General features: G+C 44.2%; 1 protein-coding gene across 4 annotated transcripts in view; it reads left to right on the forward strand.

Moving 5' to 3' along the window:
• Window positions 1-15,050, forward strand: part of camsap1b (calmodulin regulated spectrin-associated protein 1b) — a 31,919-nt gene extending 16,869 nt beyond the window's left edge. For 2 of the 4 annotated variants that reach the window (XM_048243172.1, XM_048243171.1), the window contains exons 6-19: window positions 292-324; window positions 2,000-2,141; window positions 2,823-2,962; window positions 3,064-3,160; window positions 3,441-3,618; window positions 4,450-4,541; window positions 5,365-5,437; window positions 5,912-8,228; window positions 9,425-9,561; window positions 9,910-10,136; window positions 11,210-11,312; window positions 11,458-11,579; window positions 11,660-11,778; window positions 12,673-15,050. In XM_048243172.1, the coding sequence (XP_048099129.1) occupies window positions 292-324; window positions 2,000-2,141; window positions 2,823-2,962; window positions 3,064-3,160; window positions 3,441-3,618; window positions 4,450-4,541; window positions 5,365-5,437; window positions 5,912-8,228; window positions 9,425-9,561; window positions 9,910-10,136; window positions 11,210-11,312; window positions 11,458-11,579; window positions 11,660-11,778; window positions 12,673-12,966 (4,074 nt within the window). In that variant the 3' untranslated portion in view covers window positions 12,967-15,050. The remainder of the gene's footprint in view (window positions 1-291; window positions 325-1,999; window positions 2,142-2,822; window positions 2,963-3,063; window positions 3,161-3,440; window positions 3,619-4,449; window positions 4,542-5,364; window positions 5,438-5,911; window positions 8,229-9,424; window positions 9,562-9,909; window positions 10,137-11,209; window positions 11,313-11,457; window positions 11,580-11,659; window positions 11,779-12,672) is intronic. The other 2 variants (XM_048243174.1, XM_048243173.1) reach the window with 2 other exon arrangements.
• The last annotated feature ends 2,588 nt before the right edge of the window (window positions 15,051-17,638 follow it).

A 17,638-nucleotide genomic window follows, 5' to 3' on the forward strand; every position in this document is an offset into this window, starting at 1 on the left:
CTGAACACTGTTGCTTCACTCTTTTTATAAAATAATAAAAATAAAAACAAACCTCCCTCTCCCACATTGCTCAGCTGAGTATCCCTAGCAAATATACTAATATTTGACTCTTTTCCTCTGCCGCTGTTTGTAGGCATATTTTGCATCTTCCGAATGACGCCACTTTCTAAACTGCTCTTTTAATCTCTGAACGCAAATCAGTCCTGCCTGTTCAATTCTCTCTGACACTATCTGCTCCTCTCCATGTCTTCTCCCTTCCAATACCTCCCTCTTCCCTTGCTACTTGGATAGTCTCCCTCAAAATGGTATTGGAAACTAGTACCTGTAAGTTGGCTGCTAGTTCCTCCTCTCCACCTTCGCACGTAGTGATGTATCTGTCCATATTTGTACAACCACCACCACAAGCACATTCTTGGCTGGCAGCGCTTTGGAATTATCCCTTATTTTTGGGGTTGCCGGGTGGGGCCTTTCACTGTATCTGTGTCCACAATGGTCTGTGCCAACCTTTTTTTTTTTTTTTTTTTTTTTTTTTTTTTTTCCATTTCCTTTCCTTGTTCTCAGTGTTCTTTTTTTGTCCATGTGTTGTGTGTCATCCAGCCTGATTTCATGCTTGCTCTGGCCCACTGCATGTTGGAGCCTGTGGAACTGTCTCGTGTGGTACAGTACACCACTCATTACCATTCACGTTAGCCCTCTCAACTAGACCTGTGTAGCTCAGGCTAGTTTGTAGTTATCTGTCGGTCTATGTTAGCTGTGGTTTTAGACAGATCTGTCAGTTCATGTGTGGTCATCCATTTGGTGTTTTAAACTAGTCTAAAAGGTCATCTGTTTTGTCTCTGGTCTCTTGTGTCTTAAAGGTAAAGGAACATATAGCAGATAGTTATGTTTGTCTATTTGAGCTGTAATATCTCCTCATTCTGTCTTTGATTCTGCCTCGGTTTAAAAACACAGGATAAGTGCATGTAAAAAGAAAATAGAAAAATCCCCCTCACTGAATGAAAAACAAATCCATCACATGGTCTCATTTAATATGATTGATTCAGTTGAAATCACTCACTCACAAATGACTTGCTTTCACTTTTTAGTCACTTTGTTTATTTTTGTTTTACATTGAAGCATTTCTGAAAATACAGTGATGAAGTACCCCCTTGTCACAACGACTAGTCCTCACATTTGTGTCTAATATGAGCTTCAATTTCTTTTGTTGTACACTTGAAATTAATTTACTCACTGCCTTTTCATGTTTTCTTCTGCCTTTGCTTTCTTGCTGAAATCCTTGTTTTTACAGTCTGACAGAAAGATTACACAAGTAATGAACTGGACTTCCAAATTAAACATCAGACATATTTAATTTGGTCACATAATAATATTTTAGCTGACAGTTGAAAAGCCTTTTTTCCTCAAAAAGGAAAAGAATCTAAGAAATCACAACCTGTGGCATTTGAATTACACCAGAATTATTTATCCCAAAGTTCAGACTGTAAAAATGAGTTATTTGTAGGTTTATTGCTTTATAAGTCACCACACTCTTATTAAATATTTAAGAGCACATGGTATTTTTGTTTTGCTACACTAGCTATGACATTGGGTTTCTGTTTGGTTAGTTGTCTAGTATTAATTTTGAAACTGCTTTTCCAAATTATTACTAGACATCACTACTGTGCTTGAGTATCGTTTTCTTTAAAGACCTTTCTCCTTTCATGATGCTCTAACAGTTTGGAAACTGAGAGCAAGTGGTCTGTCAGATTTCCTCTTGTTCCTGTAAAGGTCGTGGAAGTTCATTACCAATCACTTTTATGCATTACTCTTTTAGCATCAATCCATAATGGACAAGCCCAGTCATAGCTACAAAGAAACCAAATGTGCTGTGTACCACGATCCCATCTAGTTTCCCACCATCTCGATCTGGCATCCCACTGTGTCAGATGAGATGGCAGCGGCTAAACGCTGTGCGGACCGGCCTCAGTAAATGTGTGCCCTCGCGTCCGTTCCGGTTTAGGTGCGGTATCGACGGGACCATGCCTCGGGCCGACAGATGCCCTACTTTCCCCTGGTGGAGGAACTGATGAGAGACGTGTGCGATGGAGCAGCTCTGCTGACCGTGGTCCACTATTACTGCCCCAACGTGATGAAGCTGGACGGTACACAAATGCAGTTCTATTTGTTTTTGTTTCTCATCAGAACCGTCCATATTTGTCCATTGCACTGGCTGCTGAATCATTCTCCCTTTGACTGCATTAGGGGTGGCAGTGAGTGCCATAGTAGGCCATGTCATCTGCAGATTTGCATCATGGCCAGCGACAGTCTAAATCTGATTAGAGGGTAACTGCTAAATCATGTCTGCGTCTGGCAGGCAGTCAGAGCAAACAACCACAGCGGAAAAACGGCGCAGAGGCCTGAATGCAAGCATTGTTTCTTGCCAGGATTACCAGTTAGAGGAATTCGGTCAAAAATCCTGTTGGCTGGTTTACTCTTGTTATCCTCTTCCTTCGAAAAGGATAAGGTGTTTTAAAACAAGTAATCAGCTTTATAAGCATTATGTTATTGTACAGTCTCAGTACTATTGATACAGGGCTCAATCATTTCCCTGTGTGGTCACGGTTGTTTATTACTCAGCATATAAACAGATTTCATTGTTACATCCATAGCATTCTTAACAAGTTCTCTTTTATCGTCAGTTTATCAATATGTGGATAGACCTGAAATGTTCTAAAATATAATATAACTTGGTTACTCCCAGACATGCTGCTGACCCAATGTTCATTGTACCGTTTTGGTTTCTCTCTGTTCTCTCTCTTTTTTTTTTTTTTTTTTTTTATCAGATATTTGCTTGAAGGAAGTGACCTCGATAGCTGACAGTCTGTATAATATCCAGCTCCTGAGGGAGTTTGCCACTGAGTACCTTAACAAAGGATTTTATCTGACACTAGAGGACATGCTTTATGCACCGCTTGTTCTCAAAGTGAGTTTCTCACTCTTTTTTTCTACATTAGCCTATTCTCTCTCGTAGACACCTCTTGTCTTAGAAGCAGCAATACTAAAGCTTCTTTATTCATTTCCTAGCATAATGTCATGGTCTTCATCGCTGAACTCTTCTGGTGGTTTGAAATCGTCAAACCTGAATTTGTACAGCCAAGGGATATCCAAGAATCCAAAGATGGTGAGGGAGTATGATGTTTTGTTACATCACATCCTGATGTCCAGAGTTGCTCTGTATAGTCGTTCATACCTGTTGGTAATGCTGACAAATACTTACATTGCCTGTATTTTTATTGATTTATTGATAAATTTGTATTTATTTTTTTTCAGCCAAAGATATGGTATTTCATGTTACATAGCTATAGAAATGAAATCCTAATACCATCTGATTTGGCTTACTTCATCAATTTATCTAATTCACACCTTTATCCTCACCTGCTGTCTGGTCTGTCTCGATGCAGCCCGCTCATTGGCTCAGCCCAAGAGCCTCCGGCCCTCCGTCCCCATATCCAACGCCACCAAACGCAGCTTCCTGGTCACACCTGGCATGGCCGACCCAGCGCTTCCTGTTCAGAACAGTGCAGACGTGTGTAACAGGTATCTCCTGCACCCCGAAGACTCTAACCCTCCGTCTAGCCCGTAAGTCTTCTGTGCTGCTCTGTGTTATGTGTGGGCCCTCCCCCCCCTCAATCCGGATTGAGGTATGGCTTGTGGTGGAATTATTTTGGTGAAGGTTCTGAGTGGACCACTGAGTCATTGCTTGAAATGACCTCTGACCTCAGGTGTTTTAACTTCAGAGCAATCCAACTGGCTTAGCTAAACTCCGACTCAAATGTCACTTGGAAGGGTTAACATAGATCTGTTTTCTAAAAGCAGAGAGAGCCTTATTTTCTGAACTTCTCACACATGCCCTCTAGTGGTATAACCAGTCCGTGTCTGTTTTGAGGAGAAAAGGGAGGATATCAGCTTTATGAAGCAGCTCCTTCAGTTTTTCTGACCCATGTTGAGAATAAAAGGAAAAGCTAAATTATTTTGTTCTAATAAGTTCTGTGTAAAATATGCTGTTGATGAAATAAAGTGTGCCAAGATGCATGTGGCCTCTCTATAAGCTACTAGGTTGAATAGCTTTGGTAGCATTTAAGAACACACTCTACGCTGAGGGTTTTCTGTGAGCCTCATTATTTCAATGGTCAGAGAAATTCAGAATTAGGAATTGGGCCACGGATGGCAGTCAAAAATGAGAACAGATGTTTAAGGACAGGTTACCATTTATGTTCAAATCTTTGGCTACTCTTCGCTTCATTGGCAGCTCTTGCATGTCTTAACCGTAAAATACTCTTAACTTTTAAAGACTCCTTTCCAATGAATATCCTGAACCTTGAACCAAATACACCTACATAAAACACCTTTTCCTGTCTCTAGAGTAGTGTGTGTGTTCATGTGTCTGATGGTTGTTCCTTGTTGTTCCAGTGCTAAAGGCAGCCCCAGCTTCAGCCTCCCACACCCCCTCCTCCCCCTGAGGCAAAGGCAACAGAAGCCCCAGCAGGGTGAAGACATGATGGGTAAGAGCTCCCCAAATTCCTGCAGTTGCACACCCCCAAGACCACCCTCCATCAGACCCCATAAAAACCCCCATCAGAATTAGGGTTGGCGTTAGATAGGCAAGCAGATGCATGTGACTAAACACATTGTAGTATTTTTTTTTTAACAGCATATGAACGCATAATTGGGGCAAGTTTATAGGAACAACGAATGATAAGAGGCAAGATTAGATTACACCTGCAACAGTAGCTATAACGATAATGGTAAAAAGTACAGTTTTAAGCCTCTTCATAGTCAATTAGGATGACGACACTTGCACTTCCAGATGGATTTTGATGCAATAAAAACATTACAGCCAATCAAAATCTGTATTTTAGAGATCACATCAATGATTTCCAGAGACCTCCTTTTCTTAATCATTCAGTGTGGATGTTCATATTGTTAGTTAGTTGTCTTTATAGTTAGTTATAGTTCTTTGTGTGGACAGGTCTTAAGTCAGTAAGAGGTTCTAAATGTTAATTTTGATGCATGTTGTGTTCTCCATCCCTAGTTTACTTGCAATGTTGTGATAGGAAATGCATACATTTGCACACTTTTCATTTTGTTCCATTTTGTATTTCATTTTAAAACAGCGCTTTCAAGCGAAAACCAAATAGTGTGGATGCAGCCTGAGCCAGATAGCCTCAGGGCACTGTTTTGTATTAATGGCCCTTATCCTCTTTTGCACCCCTTTCTGTGAGACTGCACTCCCCCAGGTGATTCTCCCCTGGTGGTGTTGACTGTAGAAGAGGCACCCTGAAGTGTCTGTGTTTTCAGTGCCTTGTGTTCTTGCTCTCTCCTCAGGCAGCCGAATTCGCTCCAACTCGTTCACGCAAGACAGTCACAGAGGAGCAGGCTGGGCGGAAAAGAGACAGAGGTATATCGCTGCTCATTCTTATTTTCTAGAATCAGCACGTGCACACAATCAGGATGGGCTACTATGTGGCCCTTTAAGATATTGATTGATTTTTTTTTCTTGGGAGCTTGTGGACACAATGTGTACACAATTTGCAATGCCCTATTGGCTTTTTTTTTGGTTCAAGTGTGGTTCAAGAGTCCACAAGACTCACTACCCACTGTTGGTTTCATTGTCATCTTGTCATAGTTCCCATTGGATTTCAAACAACTTTACATTTATTTGTAGTACATTGCTTAAGAAATTGTGAGTGAATTACAAGAAATTGTAAGAATTGAAAGTGCTGGCTGTCCTTGTAATATTGTGTGTGTGTGTGTGTGTGTGTGTGGTATTTAGTTGAAGCACAGTCTTCAGTATATCCAGAGTCTCCCTACAGTTTGTCCTGGAAATCTAATAAACCCATGACTCACCCTGTGTTTATCTTCTCGACGGCAGACCACTGTCCCAGATGAACCGCTTCCTGCTCCATTCGGCCACCGACAGTGACGTTGACATGCACTCAGGCGATAGTGCCAGTCTAACCTGCTCTATCAGCGAGGACAGCCTGGCCGCGAGCATCACCCCTAAGCACCAGGGCATCCCCAGACGCGTCAACGGCCACGGCCTACTGGGCAACGTCAACATGGTGGAGGAGGACGACGTGCAGCACCTGACCGTCGTCACCAGCGACAGCACAGTCTTGGCCAACGCTGAAGCGGAGTGCCAGAGCGCAGCCCCTGCGGTGAGAACTAATTCCTGGTTGAGACAAGACGACAAGGTTTCAGATGGGGGTTTCTATCTGGAGCCCTTAATGCCTGCTGCCTTGAAACCAGCAAAAGAGAAGTCTATTAATCTGAACAAGGAGGAGGAGTCAGGGGAGCTGTGTAAAAGCTCCACCGCCCGCAGAGTAGTTGGTGGCAGTAATGGGGGAGGAGGAGGAGAGCAGTCTGCATCTTTCCCCAGACGGAGAGCCACTCACAGCCTTAACCGGACCTTCACCCCCAACTCCAGTGCTGAGTTTGTTGCCCAGGCAGCGGAGGCGAACGCCACTGCTCAGTCTGAGACTCCACCCATGGCACTGAGCCAAGCCTTCAAGCCACTGGCTGCCAGCAGTGCAGAGCTCTCCCCGACCGACCGCTCCCCCGGCTTCTTCCTGCACTCCTCAGCACCAGACGACGACAAGCAGCCCGAGCAGGCTTGGGAGATGCAGTCGGACTCCGACACGTTGGATCTAGCTGATGAGCAGGAGCTCGAGCTCAGCAAGGACGAGCTGTACTCGGACAAGCAGCAGCTGGACGAGGAGGACCAGGAGTCGGCCAAGCTGCGCGAGGACATGAGCGTCAAGGAGCACGAGGACAAGGACAAAGAAGGCGGCGGCCCGAGCAGCCGCTGCTCCAGCCCAGGCCTCAGCAGCGTCCACTCGGCGGCCAGCAGCGTGGCCAGCGGCAGCGTGCGCATGACCAGCTTCGCCGAGCGCAAGCTGCACCACAGCCGCTTCGGCAGCAACCAGGACCTGCGCTCGGCCAGCAGCTCGCAGCGGACCACGCCGGACGGCTCGGAGAACAGCTACTCGCTGCCCGTCGTCACGTCCTGGCGCAGCAAGCGCGACCAGAGCCCGACGACGGGCCAGCAGGGGGGGAAGGACTCGGCCAACGTGCTGGCCTCCGAGCTGGTGCAGCTGCGCATGCAGCTGGAGGAGAAGCGGCGCGCCATCGAGACGCAGAAGCGCAAGATGGAGGTGCTGTCGGCGCGGCAGCGGCTCAAGCTGGGCAAGGTGGCCTTCCTGCACATCGTCAAGAAGGGCAAGAGCGACACGCTCCCGCAGCCAATCAAGTCCAGCTACAGCTTCAAGGACGCAAAGAGGCTCAACGGGGAGAAAGAAAAAGAGGCCACGTCTAAAGACGACGCCTGCGTGGACGCGCTCCGAGCCGGGGCGAAGGAGGCGGCTAAGCAGTCGGAGGAGAAAGGGACGCTGGAGTGGGCGAGTAGCTGCAGCACGCCCGTGTCTCCCGTTATCGAATCGAAGAGCTTGGTGCAGGAGGAGGAGCTGGATCTCAACGAGTGCAACCGTTCCATCGAGATGCTGAACGATGCCATCGGCAGCATCCAGCAGCAGATGATGCAGTTGTCTCTGCAGCAGGAGCTGCTGATGAAGCAGAACGTCATGTCGCCGCCGTCCGCGTCTCCACTCGGGGACCAGGGGGACGTGCCCACGGAGGGGAAGTACCCCCAGGCCATCCACTTCGATATGGCGCCGGCCACAAGTGGCACCGTGAGGAAGCCCCCGAAGCTGAGTTCCGCTCGAGGCAGCCGCTCCAAACCCTCGGAGCTCAAACTGGCCAAGGACGCCAAGCAGGCGGGTAAGGGTAGCACCCCAACACAGAGAGTGGCCAGCCCTGGGAGCAGGACCCCTAGAGCCGAGCCCGAGGAAGTCACGACGCCTGACGCTGGGAACCTGAGGAGCAGCACCCCCTTCCAGCTCAATGAAGAGGCCAACCTCCGGAAGGCTGCCTCAAAAGTTCCGCTCGGTGTGTCCTACGACAAGGGATTCCCTGACACTTTAGCAGAGTCGGAGTACGACACTCGTGACGCGGACCTAACGGAAGAATTCATGTCTGAAGAGGAGATGAGAAGCAAGGCCAACCTGATTGAGGTAGACTTGTCTGAGCTGGCCGGGGAGACGGGAGAGGAGCTAACCTCCCTCCTACTTGATGCTGCTGCTGCTGATGGTGGGGATGGCGAGAAGAAATCCGGCATGGGCTTTTTTTTCAAGGTGAGTGTTCCATTCCCTGAATGTAATATATTTAAGCAATAAGCCACTCGAGGCTGTAGGTTACACTGATTCTACAACAGCTAAGGGGCGTTGTTAGGCATGACGCGCTAGCGAGTGCCTAAAACCCCCTTAGCTGTTGTAGAATCAGTGTAACCTACAGCCTCGAAAGTGGCTTATTGCTTTTCTAAAACTGTTACTATAAATACCTGGCAAAGTAAAGGCACAGCAACGAGAAATATAACGAAGTTATTCCTAGATAATCATTCTTCCACCAAGAAATATATTTCCTCTATCTGAATGGTTGCCAAGCAACGTCGAGACGCAGCTACTTTAACTTTTGTATCAAGTTATGGTAGCGCAGGAATATAGAACGAAATGCGGTCAAGGTGTATGTTTATGCTGCATTTTACAACGGCATCGAACGTGATTCAGCCAATCACAGTCAAGGACCTGAACTATCAGTTTTAGAATCCTGTTTATTATACAGCTCTTCAGAGTGCTGCAGAGAGTTCCATTCACATGGAGGTCTGTTAAATCCATGTAATGACCACTGCAAATATATAATGACCAATGGCAATGGTGTTGGAGCTTTTGATTGACATATTTCATATCATTCTGTAAATAGAATAGAACTTTCATATCATTCTGTAAATAGAATAGAACTTTTTTGAAAATGAAAGTCAGTAAGTAATAGGTTGCCATGCAACATCTGAAACTTTCAAATTCTATTGGTGTGGTGAACTATTTACTCAGTGAAAGCCACGAAACATTAACAAAATAATTTTAAAACACAGAACAAACAAACCAAATAACAAACTCTCTTCTCGCCTTAACAAGTAGCCATATAAAAGACAAAATGTATCTGCCGGTCTTTTTCTGATAATGACCGGCGGTCAATACATTTTCTCTTAGGAAATGTATGCTTTTATTCAGTTTGATCCAATGTCCCAGTACAATGCATTTTTAAGTGCCCGACTGCCTTAAATTTATTTCAATATACTACAGTTCGATGCTTTATTCAAATAAAAATTCGACACTTTGGAACAAAACAGCTTAGATTAGCTCAAAGTGCGTTCTCTGCCGCTTTGCTTTGCTTTGCTTTGCACTTTGCTGGTTTATCCCCAGTTTTCCCATGTCCATATAGAATACATTCTGTAGCTGTAGACGTGTTCTAAGCGGAATGGTTTCCTCCGCAGGATGACCAGAAGGCTGAGGATGAGCTGGCCAAGAAGCGAGCAGCGTTCCTTCTCAAGCAGCAGCGGAAGGCTGAGGAGACGCGGCTGCGCAAGCTGCAGCTGGAGGCCGACAGTGAGCAGAAGAGAGACGAGGCCAGGTACTGTAGGATTGACCCCCACCCCAAATTTAAAGAAGGACACACATCCTCCAACACGCATACATAAACGCATTTGTATGTGTGTGTGCTTCACCAGTTGATACATGAAAGTCAAAACATTTCAGTCGATCAAATCTGTTCTCATAAATTCTGTGAAAGCCCAGGGGATTGAGGAGGACACAACCCTTCTGTATTTGGTGTTTTGACATAGTCATGACAATGTAGACTATATTATGACTTGTTTTGACTTGTTGTGACGTCTGCTTGTTGGTTGTGTTATGGTGGTTATCTATCGCACGTTCCGGTGGTTAATAGAACTGTCCGTCATGGCTGATGTGTGGTCGGCAGGCGCAAGGCTGATGCGGATCGCATCAGGAAGGAGGAGGAGAAGGCCCGACGGGAGCTCATCAAGCAGGAGTACCTGAGGAGGAAGCAGCAGGAGATCTTTGAGGAGCAGGGCCAGGGCCAGGGGCAGCCCAAGCCCAAGCCCAAGCCCAAACCCAAGAAGCAGCGGCCCAAATCCGTGTTCCACGATGAGTCCGTCTCCGATGGCTATCCCAAGTGCTCCCCTGCCAGTAAGCGCTCTCTGCATTTAAAACTTATGTGTGCAAGAAAGATGCATTGTACTATATTGGGTAAAGAGGTTAAGTAGCAGTTTCAGTTTCATTTCACTGCTGGTTACGCCCTTTAGGCTAGTGTGCTGTCTGTATGTGATTGAGGAATGTACAGTGCAGGGTAGAAATCTGACTGAATTTGCATTACATCTGTTTGCTTTAACCAATAGTATGCTGCAAGATGTTTTCAACTACATTTAATTTCCCTATTGTAGTGTAACCTGCCATTTAGAAAATGTTCACTTCATTCCTGTTAATTCCCTTCATTTCTTAATAATTCTCATTGAAAGTTTCCAACTTTGAGAATTCTTGTAATTCTGCAACCCTAGTCTCAACCAATCTTTGGTTGACATGAGACTAACTTGATCTGAGTTCTTGCCACCTTGCTCTTGACATAAAAACACAATGTTTCCATGGCAACAATGTTTAGCTAGACCTCTACTCTGCTGCTTGCGGCTAAATTTATTCATGAACTTTCTGAAGACTGCACTGCTGGTGTGAATTGCATTAGGACAAACATGACCTTGGCATTGCAAGATCTATGCTCCACTGGTTGAGCTATGTAAATGTACAGCTCATAGGCATGGAGTGCAGTTATCATGTTAAGTAAAAAAAACATTCAGCTAAGCAAAATTAACTAAAATATATATTCGGTATATTAGTAATAAGTTCATTACTCAAAGCGTAATTATATAATATTGACGGATGGTTAATTTGCAAATGAAAGCCAAGGCTGCTGAATCATGCTGATGTAGCTTAGATTTCTCACTATGTTAATTGCTTGAACAGCAATTGTCCAGTGAGTCAGCCCCACAGTTAAGTGTTTACGGAAATGATTCTGTAGATGGGCATAATGATTCACTCAGTGGAGGTCTGCTCATGGCCACCCAGCTATCAGGCCAAGTCTCCGAAGTACAATTGCAGCCGCATTTTAAAAAGGGATCAGTTTTCGTCAGTCCAAATTTCCACTAATTCAACCCATGCTGTACTTATATTTTGTGAACCCCTTCGTGCCCACCCATCTGTTTTTGCAGATGATAATCTGATCAACGCCCAGTCTGGCTCCAGCCTCTCCCTGGCCTCAGTAGCCACTACAGGGGCCGACAGCGTCAACTCAGGCGGGGCTGGGTCTCAGCGGTGAGTTGGCCTATCGATGGAATTGTATCTTTAGGTCCAATTACCGAAGATGGACGTTGATGTAGTGTCCACATCTGTTTAAGCCTAGTTCTGGAGGTTTATACATTCCTAATTCCAGGCCTTGTGTGTTTATCTTCGTCTCCAGGGGAGAGTCTGTGGAATCATTCCCAGGCCTTAGCCGTAATTCCAGTCGAGCTACAGAGAGGGACTGGGACAACGGGTCCACAGCATCCTCCATCACATCCACGTCCATGGCTGAGTACACCGGTAAGAAAACACACTTTCTTTTGTTTAGGCTGATCAGTAAGTGAATTGTGGCCTAATATTTCCTTTTTATTTTTTTCCAGGTCCAAAACTCTTTAAGGAGCCAAGTGCGAAGTCCAATAAGCCGATTATTCACAATGCCATCGCCCACTGCTGTTTAGCTGGAAAGGTCAACGAACCACATAAAAATTCCATCCTTGAGGTGAGCATGTTGTCCAAAATGGCTAATTGTTGCATGATGTGGTGTCTGTATAGATCTTTCTTTTAATGATTGACTGCTTTGTGTATATTTCGATTGCCTTAAAAGCCATGCGGAATTGGATTAATTAATTCGGTCAGCTGAAGGAAGTCTAAAAACAGCATAGCTAATGTGCAGATGCTCTGCGGAAGGCTAAATAGGCTGACGTAATGCTTCTGGGTTGCTATCTAAAACAGAAGCTGAACTTTTTAAATGTGTGAGCAAAGTAAGGGATAATGTATAGAACGCCGGTCATTGTCGGGAGATAAGGTCCCGACAGGCGAACCCGGACCCGACCCAGCGCCAAGCGGAGGTGTCTTGTTCTGCCCTGAAGGGACCTATCTCCCGACAATGACCGGGCGTTCTATACATTATCCCGCTTTATTACACGACTACTTACCAAAGCGACACTATAAACTCCCCACGATATGACTTTAGCCTACATAGCCTAGGCTATAGCCTATTTGTTACCGTTTCATCATGGCTTTTGCTGAGAAACAAATAGTTCGCAACAACACACGCTGAACTTGAATCAAACATTTTTTAGAACACAGCTGATCAACCGTCTGCTTTCACTTTTGAATGAAGTTCCAATCCTTGCGTAGTGATGTGAAAGAATTGACTTAGAAGAATAGCACAAAGCTTTCCTTGACAGCGGTCTGTTATACTTAGCAACGGTCTGTTATTCAGAATTAGCAGACCGCCGAACGCTGGGAAGGCCCATTCAAGTGAATGGAGCATTCTGCAGCACTATTAAAAGTCGTGTAATAAGCATGGTTATTTCACCTAGCCAGACGTGTTGAACGACTACTGAAAGGTCTCCTCACCCTTCTCCTTGTCTTCTCTCCATCCCTCCAGGAGCTGGAGAAGTGCGAGTCGAACCACCTGATGATTCTGTTCCGAGACGGGGGCTGCATGTTCCGGGCCCTCTACTCCTACTTCCCAGACACGGAGGAAATCCAGAAGTTAACGGGCACCGGGCCCAAGAACATTAGCAAGAAGATGATCGACAAGCTCTACAAGTACAGCTCGGACCGCAAGCAGTTCACGGTCATCCCAGCCAAGACTGTGTCGGTTAGTGTGGACGCCCTGACCATCCACAACCACCTATGGCAAGTCAAGAGACCCGGACCCAAGCGGAGCGGGAAATGAACAGAACAAACGCACCGGACAATGTGACTTGTGGAGACAGACTCCTGTATTTGTCCCTCATACTGTTGACGGATGAGAGGCGACGAGATCGATGTTTGTTGATGCTTGTGAGAATGTCTGAACCTACTGGCTCTCGATCTGACATCTGATCTGATAAAGGGTTATTGTTTGTTTTTGTTTGTTTGTTTTCCGTTCTTCCACTGCAGACCGGTTAGCATGCCGTGGTGGTGGTGATCATGATTTTTGTCGATAACGGTCATGATTTCTTTGTCTCCACATCAGTAGATTCCTTGTTACTTGAAGTATTTATTGCTTTTGGCACTAAGTTCTTTGGCCTTGCCCACCCTCTCACCCCTGTGCCCTCGACACCCAGTTATCAGACACACTAAACGGGGAAGAGGGGGGCAAGAGTATTTAACTGCTCTGTTCTGTCGAAAAACTGTGGATTTGTCTCTTCACTGTACAGAGTTATGCGGACAAAAAAAAGGAACTGCTCATTATACCTGGACTCACTTTCCGCACATCTTCAACGGACGTAAGGGCTCGGGGGTTGCAAATTGCAAACCCCATAACCCTGAACTCTTCAGAAGAAGAAAACGAAACAGTTTGGCGACTCGCTTCACTATCTCTCTCTCTCTCTCTCTCTCTCGCTCTCTCGAAACCATGCTGCTTGAAAATGTCCTGGGAAAGCCCAGGCGCCAGTACGTTCGCCCTCACCCCTGGTGACGCTGTCGTCTTATTTATCCAGTGCTTTAAGAAGCTTGTCAGCCGTAGCACAGCTGTATAAAGCTCTTTTAGGGTCCGACAATAGGCCTTGGTACAAATGTCAGATGCTGTTCGTTTTGTCAGTTTGTTTGTTTTTCTTTCTCAGTTTTGTATTTACTTTCATGGATCTGATGTTAGGTAGATGTGTTACTTCACTGGACTTTGTCCTGTAAAATGGTGCACTTCATCATGTCCTAGTGCTTTTATCATGCAATGTAAGCAGAAGTAATGTCAACGCTTTCTCTCTGCTCCCTGGATATATTTCTCTCTCTCTCTCTCTCTCTCTCTCTCTCTCTCTCTCTCTCTCTTCTCTCTCTCTCTCTCTGGATATATCTCTCTCTCTCTCTCTCTCTCTCTCTCTCTCTCTCTCTCTCTCTCTCTCTCTCTCTCTCTCTCTCTCTCTCTCTCTCTGTCTCTGTCTCTCTCTCTCTCTGTCTGTCTCCCTCCTCTCTTGAAAGATGCTCTATCACAAGGAGTATGTGGCTATCAAATTGAATGACAGTACCCAATATATTCATAATTCTTTTAACTTTGCCATTGTCGTGGAGTTATTTCCTGGCACGTAGAACATTCCGCTACTATGTCACCACTGCTGAATCTATCCCGTTTTTTTGTTCTTTCATTTATTTATTTTTTATTTTTATTTTTGTTTGTTTTGGTTTGTAGAAGCCACATGCCGGCCTCGATCAAACGGAAGTGTCGCACAAGCACTTTATACACGCTGACTAAGTTACATGAGGGAGTTTCACTACGCGCTCACAAATATAGGCCTGTGTCAAAAATGTCTGGTGGAACTATACATGGTTTATTCAGTGCGTGAGACATTTTGAATATGTTTGTTTAAAAATGATTTGCTTGTTTGTTTCTGCAGTCATTTGGTCCTCCCAAATAATTCTGGTACTGTCATCTGACTTTCACCTGGATGAAAACTCGACAAAACAGGATTAGAAGAGGTTGTAGGTTCTTTGTTCAACTTAAACACTTAGATAGTGTCCTAACAAACCAAACACTAAGATGTAGTACTGACCAGAGCAAGCTGAAGGTCCACCAGGAGCTCTCAAACTACTGGTTCCAAAAAAGGCTTTAGGAAACTTGATTCTAATATGTTGCTGCATTTTGTTTACTTTTAAATAGGAGTTTTGTATATTAATTGTTTTATACTCACAAAAAGATTGTATTGAAATCCATCACCATTTTTAATACTGTGCTTTTCATGCTTGGTCATTTTAAAAGTTTCTTTATCATACCACTTATTTATTTTAAAAAGAGGCACTGAAAATCAATAAATATGTCGTCAATAAAACCATTTCCACCCTTTTCATTTTTTCATGCTTTGGGTTGCCATTCATGTTAAGTTGCAGCTTTCAGCTTAAAGCAACACAGAGTTTTTTTGTTGTTTACATAGTACCTCTCTAACATTTCCTAAATGCAACACTCTTAAAACATATGTGTTGTCCCCATCTGGACACAGAGATGTGGTAAAATCACACAAGTTGTGTTGTTTTCAACACATTCGTTTTAAGAGTGTAAGACTGAAGTTATAAACTTACTTTTTAGATTTGGTGTTTATAAATTCTATAGTTCTATCTATAGTGTTCTAACTTGAGAGAGAGAGAGAGTACATTTTCAAACTACACTATACTGTAGAGTAGAATAAGTGTTGGCTTTGGATGCAGAAACCAGAAACGGTCCTGTTGCACAATGCAAATACAGAGGTCATGTTTTTCCTGTGGTGATGACCTCCTCACTGGTCTCATACATTTCCATCATCCTCTTCATCAACCAACTGGAACACCAGTCACCTACGCCTCAGTGGAAACAGCTGTATCCGTGACGATGAACCAACGACAAACGTGTCATGACAACAAGTGATCCAATCTCAGCATGTGGTGAGTCTCAGGTAGTCCTCAGAGGACCGTCCGTCTTATTAGATTCCATTTCAGGCTGCTGTGGAATTCTGAGTTCTGCTGGTACTCATCATGTTGGGTAAGGTTTTGTTCTTCCAAGATCATCAAACGAGGAGGAACATTTTGATGACGTTTCATTTGCATATTATGTTCTCACAGATTCTTTTGGTGTGCTAGTGATGGCTGCTTGGATAAAGTTGGCATGTTGTGACTGTCCATATGTGAAAGACACCTATGTCTGTTCATATAACATACCTCAAAGTAAGGTGTTTTATTTGTTATTTTTAACCCTAACATTATCAAGCAATGTTAAAATAAAGATGATCACCTTGTTTGTAACTAGTTCTCTTTTCAGACTAATCTAACTTTAATTTAATTTAATTTCAGTACAGCAAAAGAATTAGCTGGTAAACTTTGGATGTTTTTGAATTAATATAGCTCAAAAAGCTCAGTCCCATTGCTTGACGAGGTTTGGTAGTGGGGGTGAAGGGCTACTAACAGCCCCTGGAATTTCATAGTGAATAATTTTATTGTATTTTTGAAAGCACATTAAACTATATATATATCAAAATAGACTGAATGAAATGGAATTTACTTTCACACTGATTTTCAATCTAAATCCAAATCTGTAATTTCGGTCTTGTCTTTTGAACTGTAAACATAGACCATATAGGCAGAAGTATTGGGATGCCTGCCATTACACCCACCAATGTTGGACAAGAACCTGGCTTGTAATATTTGTTCTAGTTCATTCCAAATTTGATCATCTTGAGAACCCTGTTATCTGTGGCCAGTCAAGTTCTTCCACACCAAACTCACACAATGATGTATTTATGGACCTTGCTTTGTGCACTGGGCTATAGGTAGCCTGGCCTCGGCCTGCCATACTTCCGGTCGATTTCTTTTCCCTACAGTACTGCGAAGTCAGAGAGTCTGGTTTCCAGGCTAGGCTATAGGCATGCTGGTGGAGGGATAATATCATGTTTTTTCAGGGGTTGGCCTGTGGATTTAGAATGGGATGTCATTTAAGTTTGTGTGGGTGCAGTGGCAGGGATCCTAATACTTTTGTCTATATGGTGTAATTTTATCACATTTTGGTTGCTGATGAAGCATTTTGTATCATTTAAGGTTTTCCAATGGGCTTGAAATCTGTAGTTTTTTTTGGAAAGTGAATGTGGGAGAGCTCAACTCAACTGTCTTCACCAGTGATGCTCTATCATCTGTGACTGATCTGACACTGAGTGGTACAGGAATTGTTGCTATTGCACCTGGAGCTCTGAGGAAATTTCAACAACTAGAATCTCTAGATCTTGACAACAACCGTTTGGAAAAGATAACCCCTGTCTGGTTTAGCCATCCTGAAGTTATGAAGAACATCATCTTATCCCACAACATCATTGAGAACATAGAGGACACCGATTTGTCTAATTTCTCTGGCCTTGAGCGCCTTCATCTATCAGGAAACTATATCCACACAATTGCTCTGGGGAGCTTCAGAGATCTGAGAAAGTTGCAACTTCTGGATTTGTCAAATAACTCTTTGATTTATGTGAATCCAGAAACATTCCAACCACTCAGTAATACAACAAAAATAGACCTCCATGATAATCCCTGGGATTGCTCCTGTGGAAGAGCGGGCTTTGAGGACTTCAAAGTCTTCTTGCAAGGTCAGCCTTTAAAGAGTTTGGTCTAAGATCAGGCATGGACAGTCCTATCTGCTTAAGTTTGTTTTCATTCTAGCATAGAAGGATCACATCTCACACAACTGATTGGTCAATAATGGAAACTGTTGATTGCAAGGAGGGGAGTGATATAGTTTGAAGTAAACTGTAGCTGAACTGGCTCATTCTGGCCAGGGCTGCTCAGTAACCATGATATATTCTATCAAATCTACCAATCTCAACTATATCTCAGTTGACTTTCATACCCCATTTCATTCTATCAGTCTGTTTGATGTCTCTCAGTGCTCATTCTTGTCTGCAGGTCTGCACTCTGCATCT

The sequence above is a fragment of the Alosa alosa genome, chromosome 5 (genome assembly GCF_017589495.1).
Source record: "Alosa alosa isolate M-15738 ecotype Scorff River chromosome 5, AALO_Geno_1.1, whole genome shotgun sequence".
NCBI lineage: Eukaryota > Metazoa > Chordata > Actinopteri > Clupeiformes > Clupeidae > Alosa > Alosa alosa.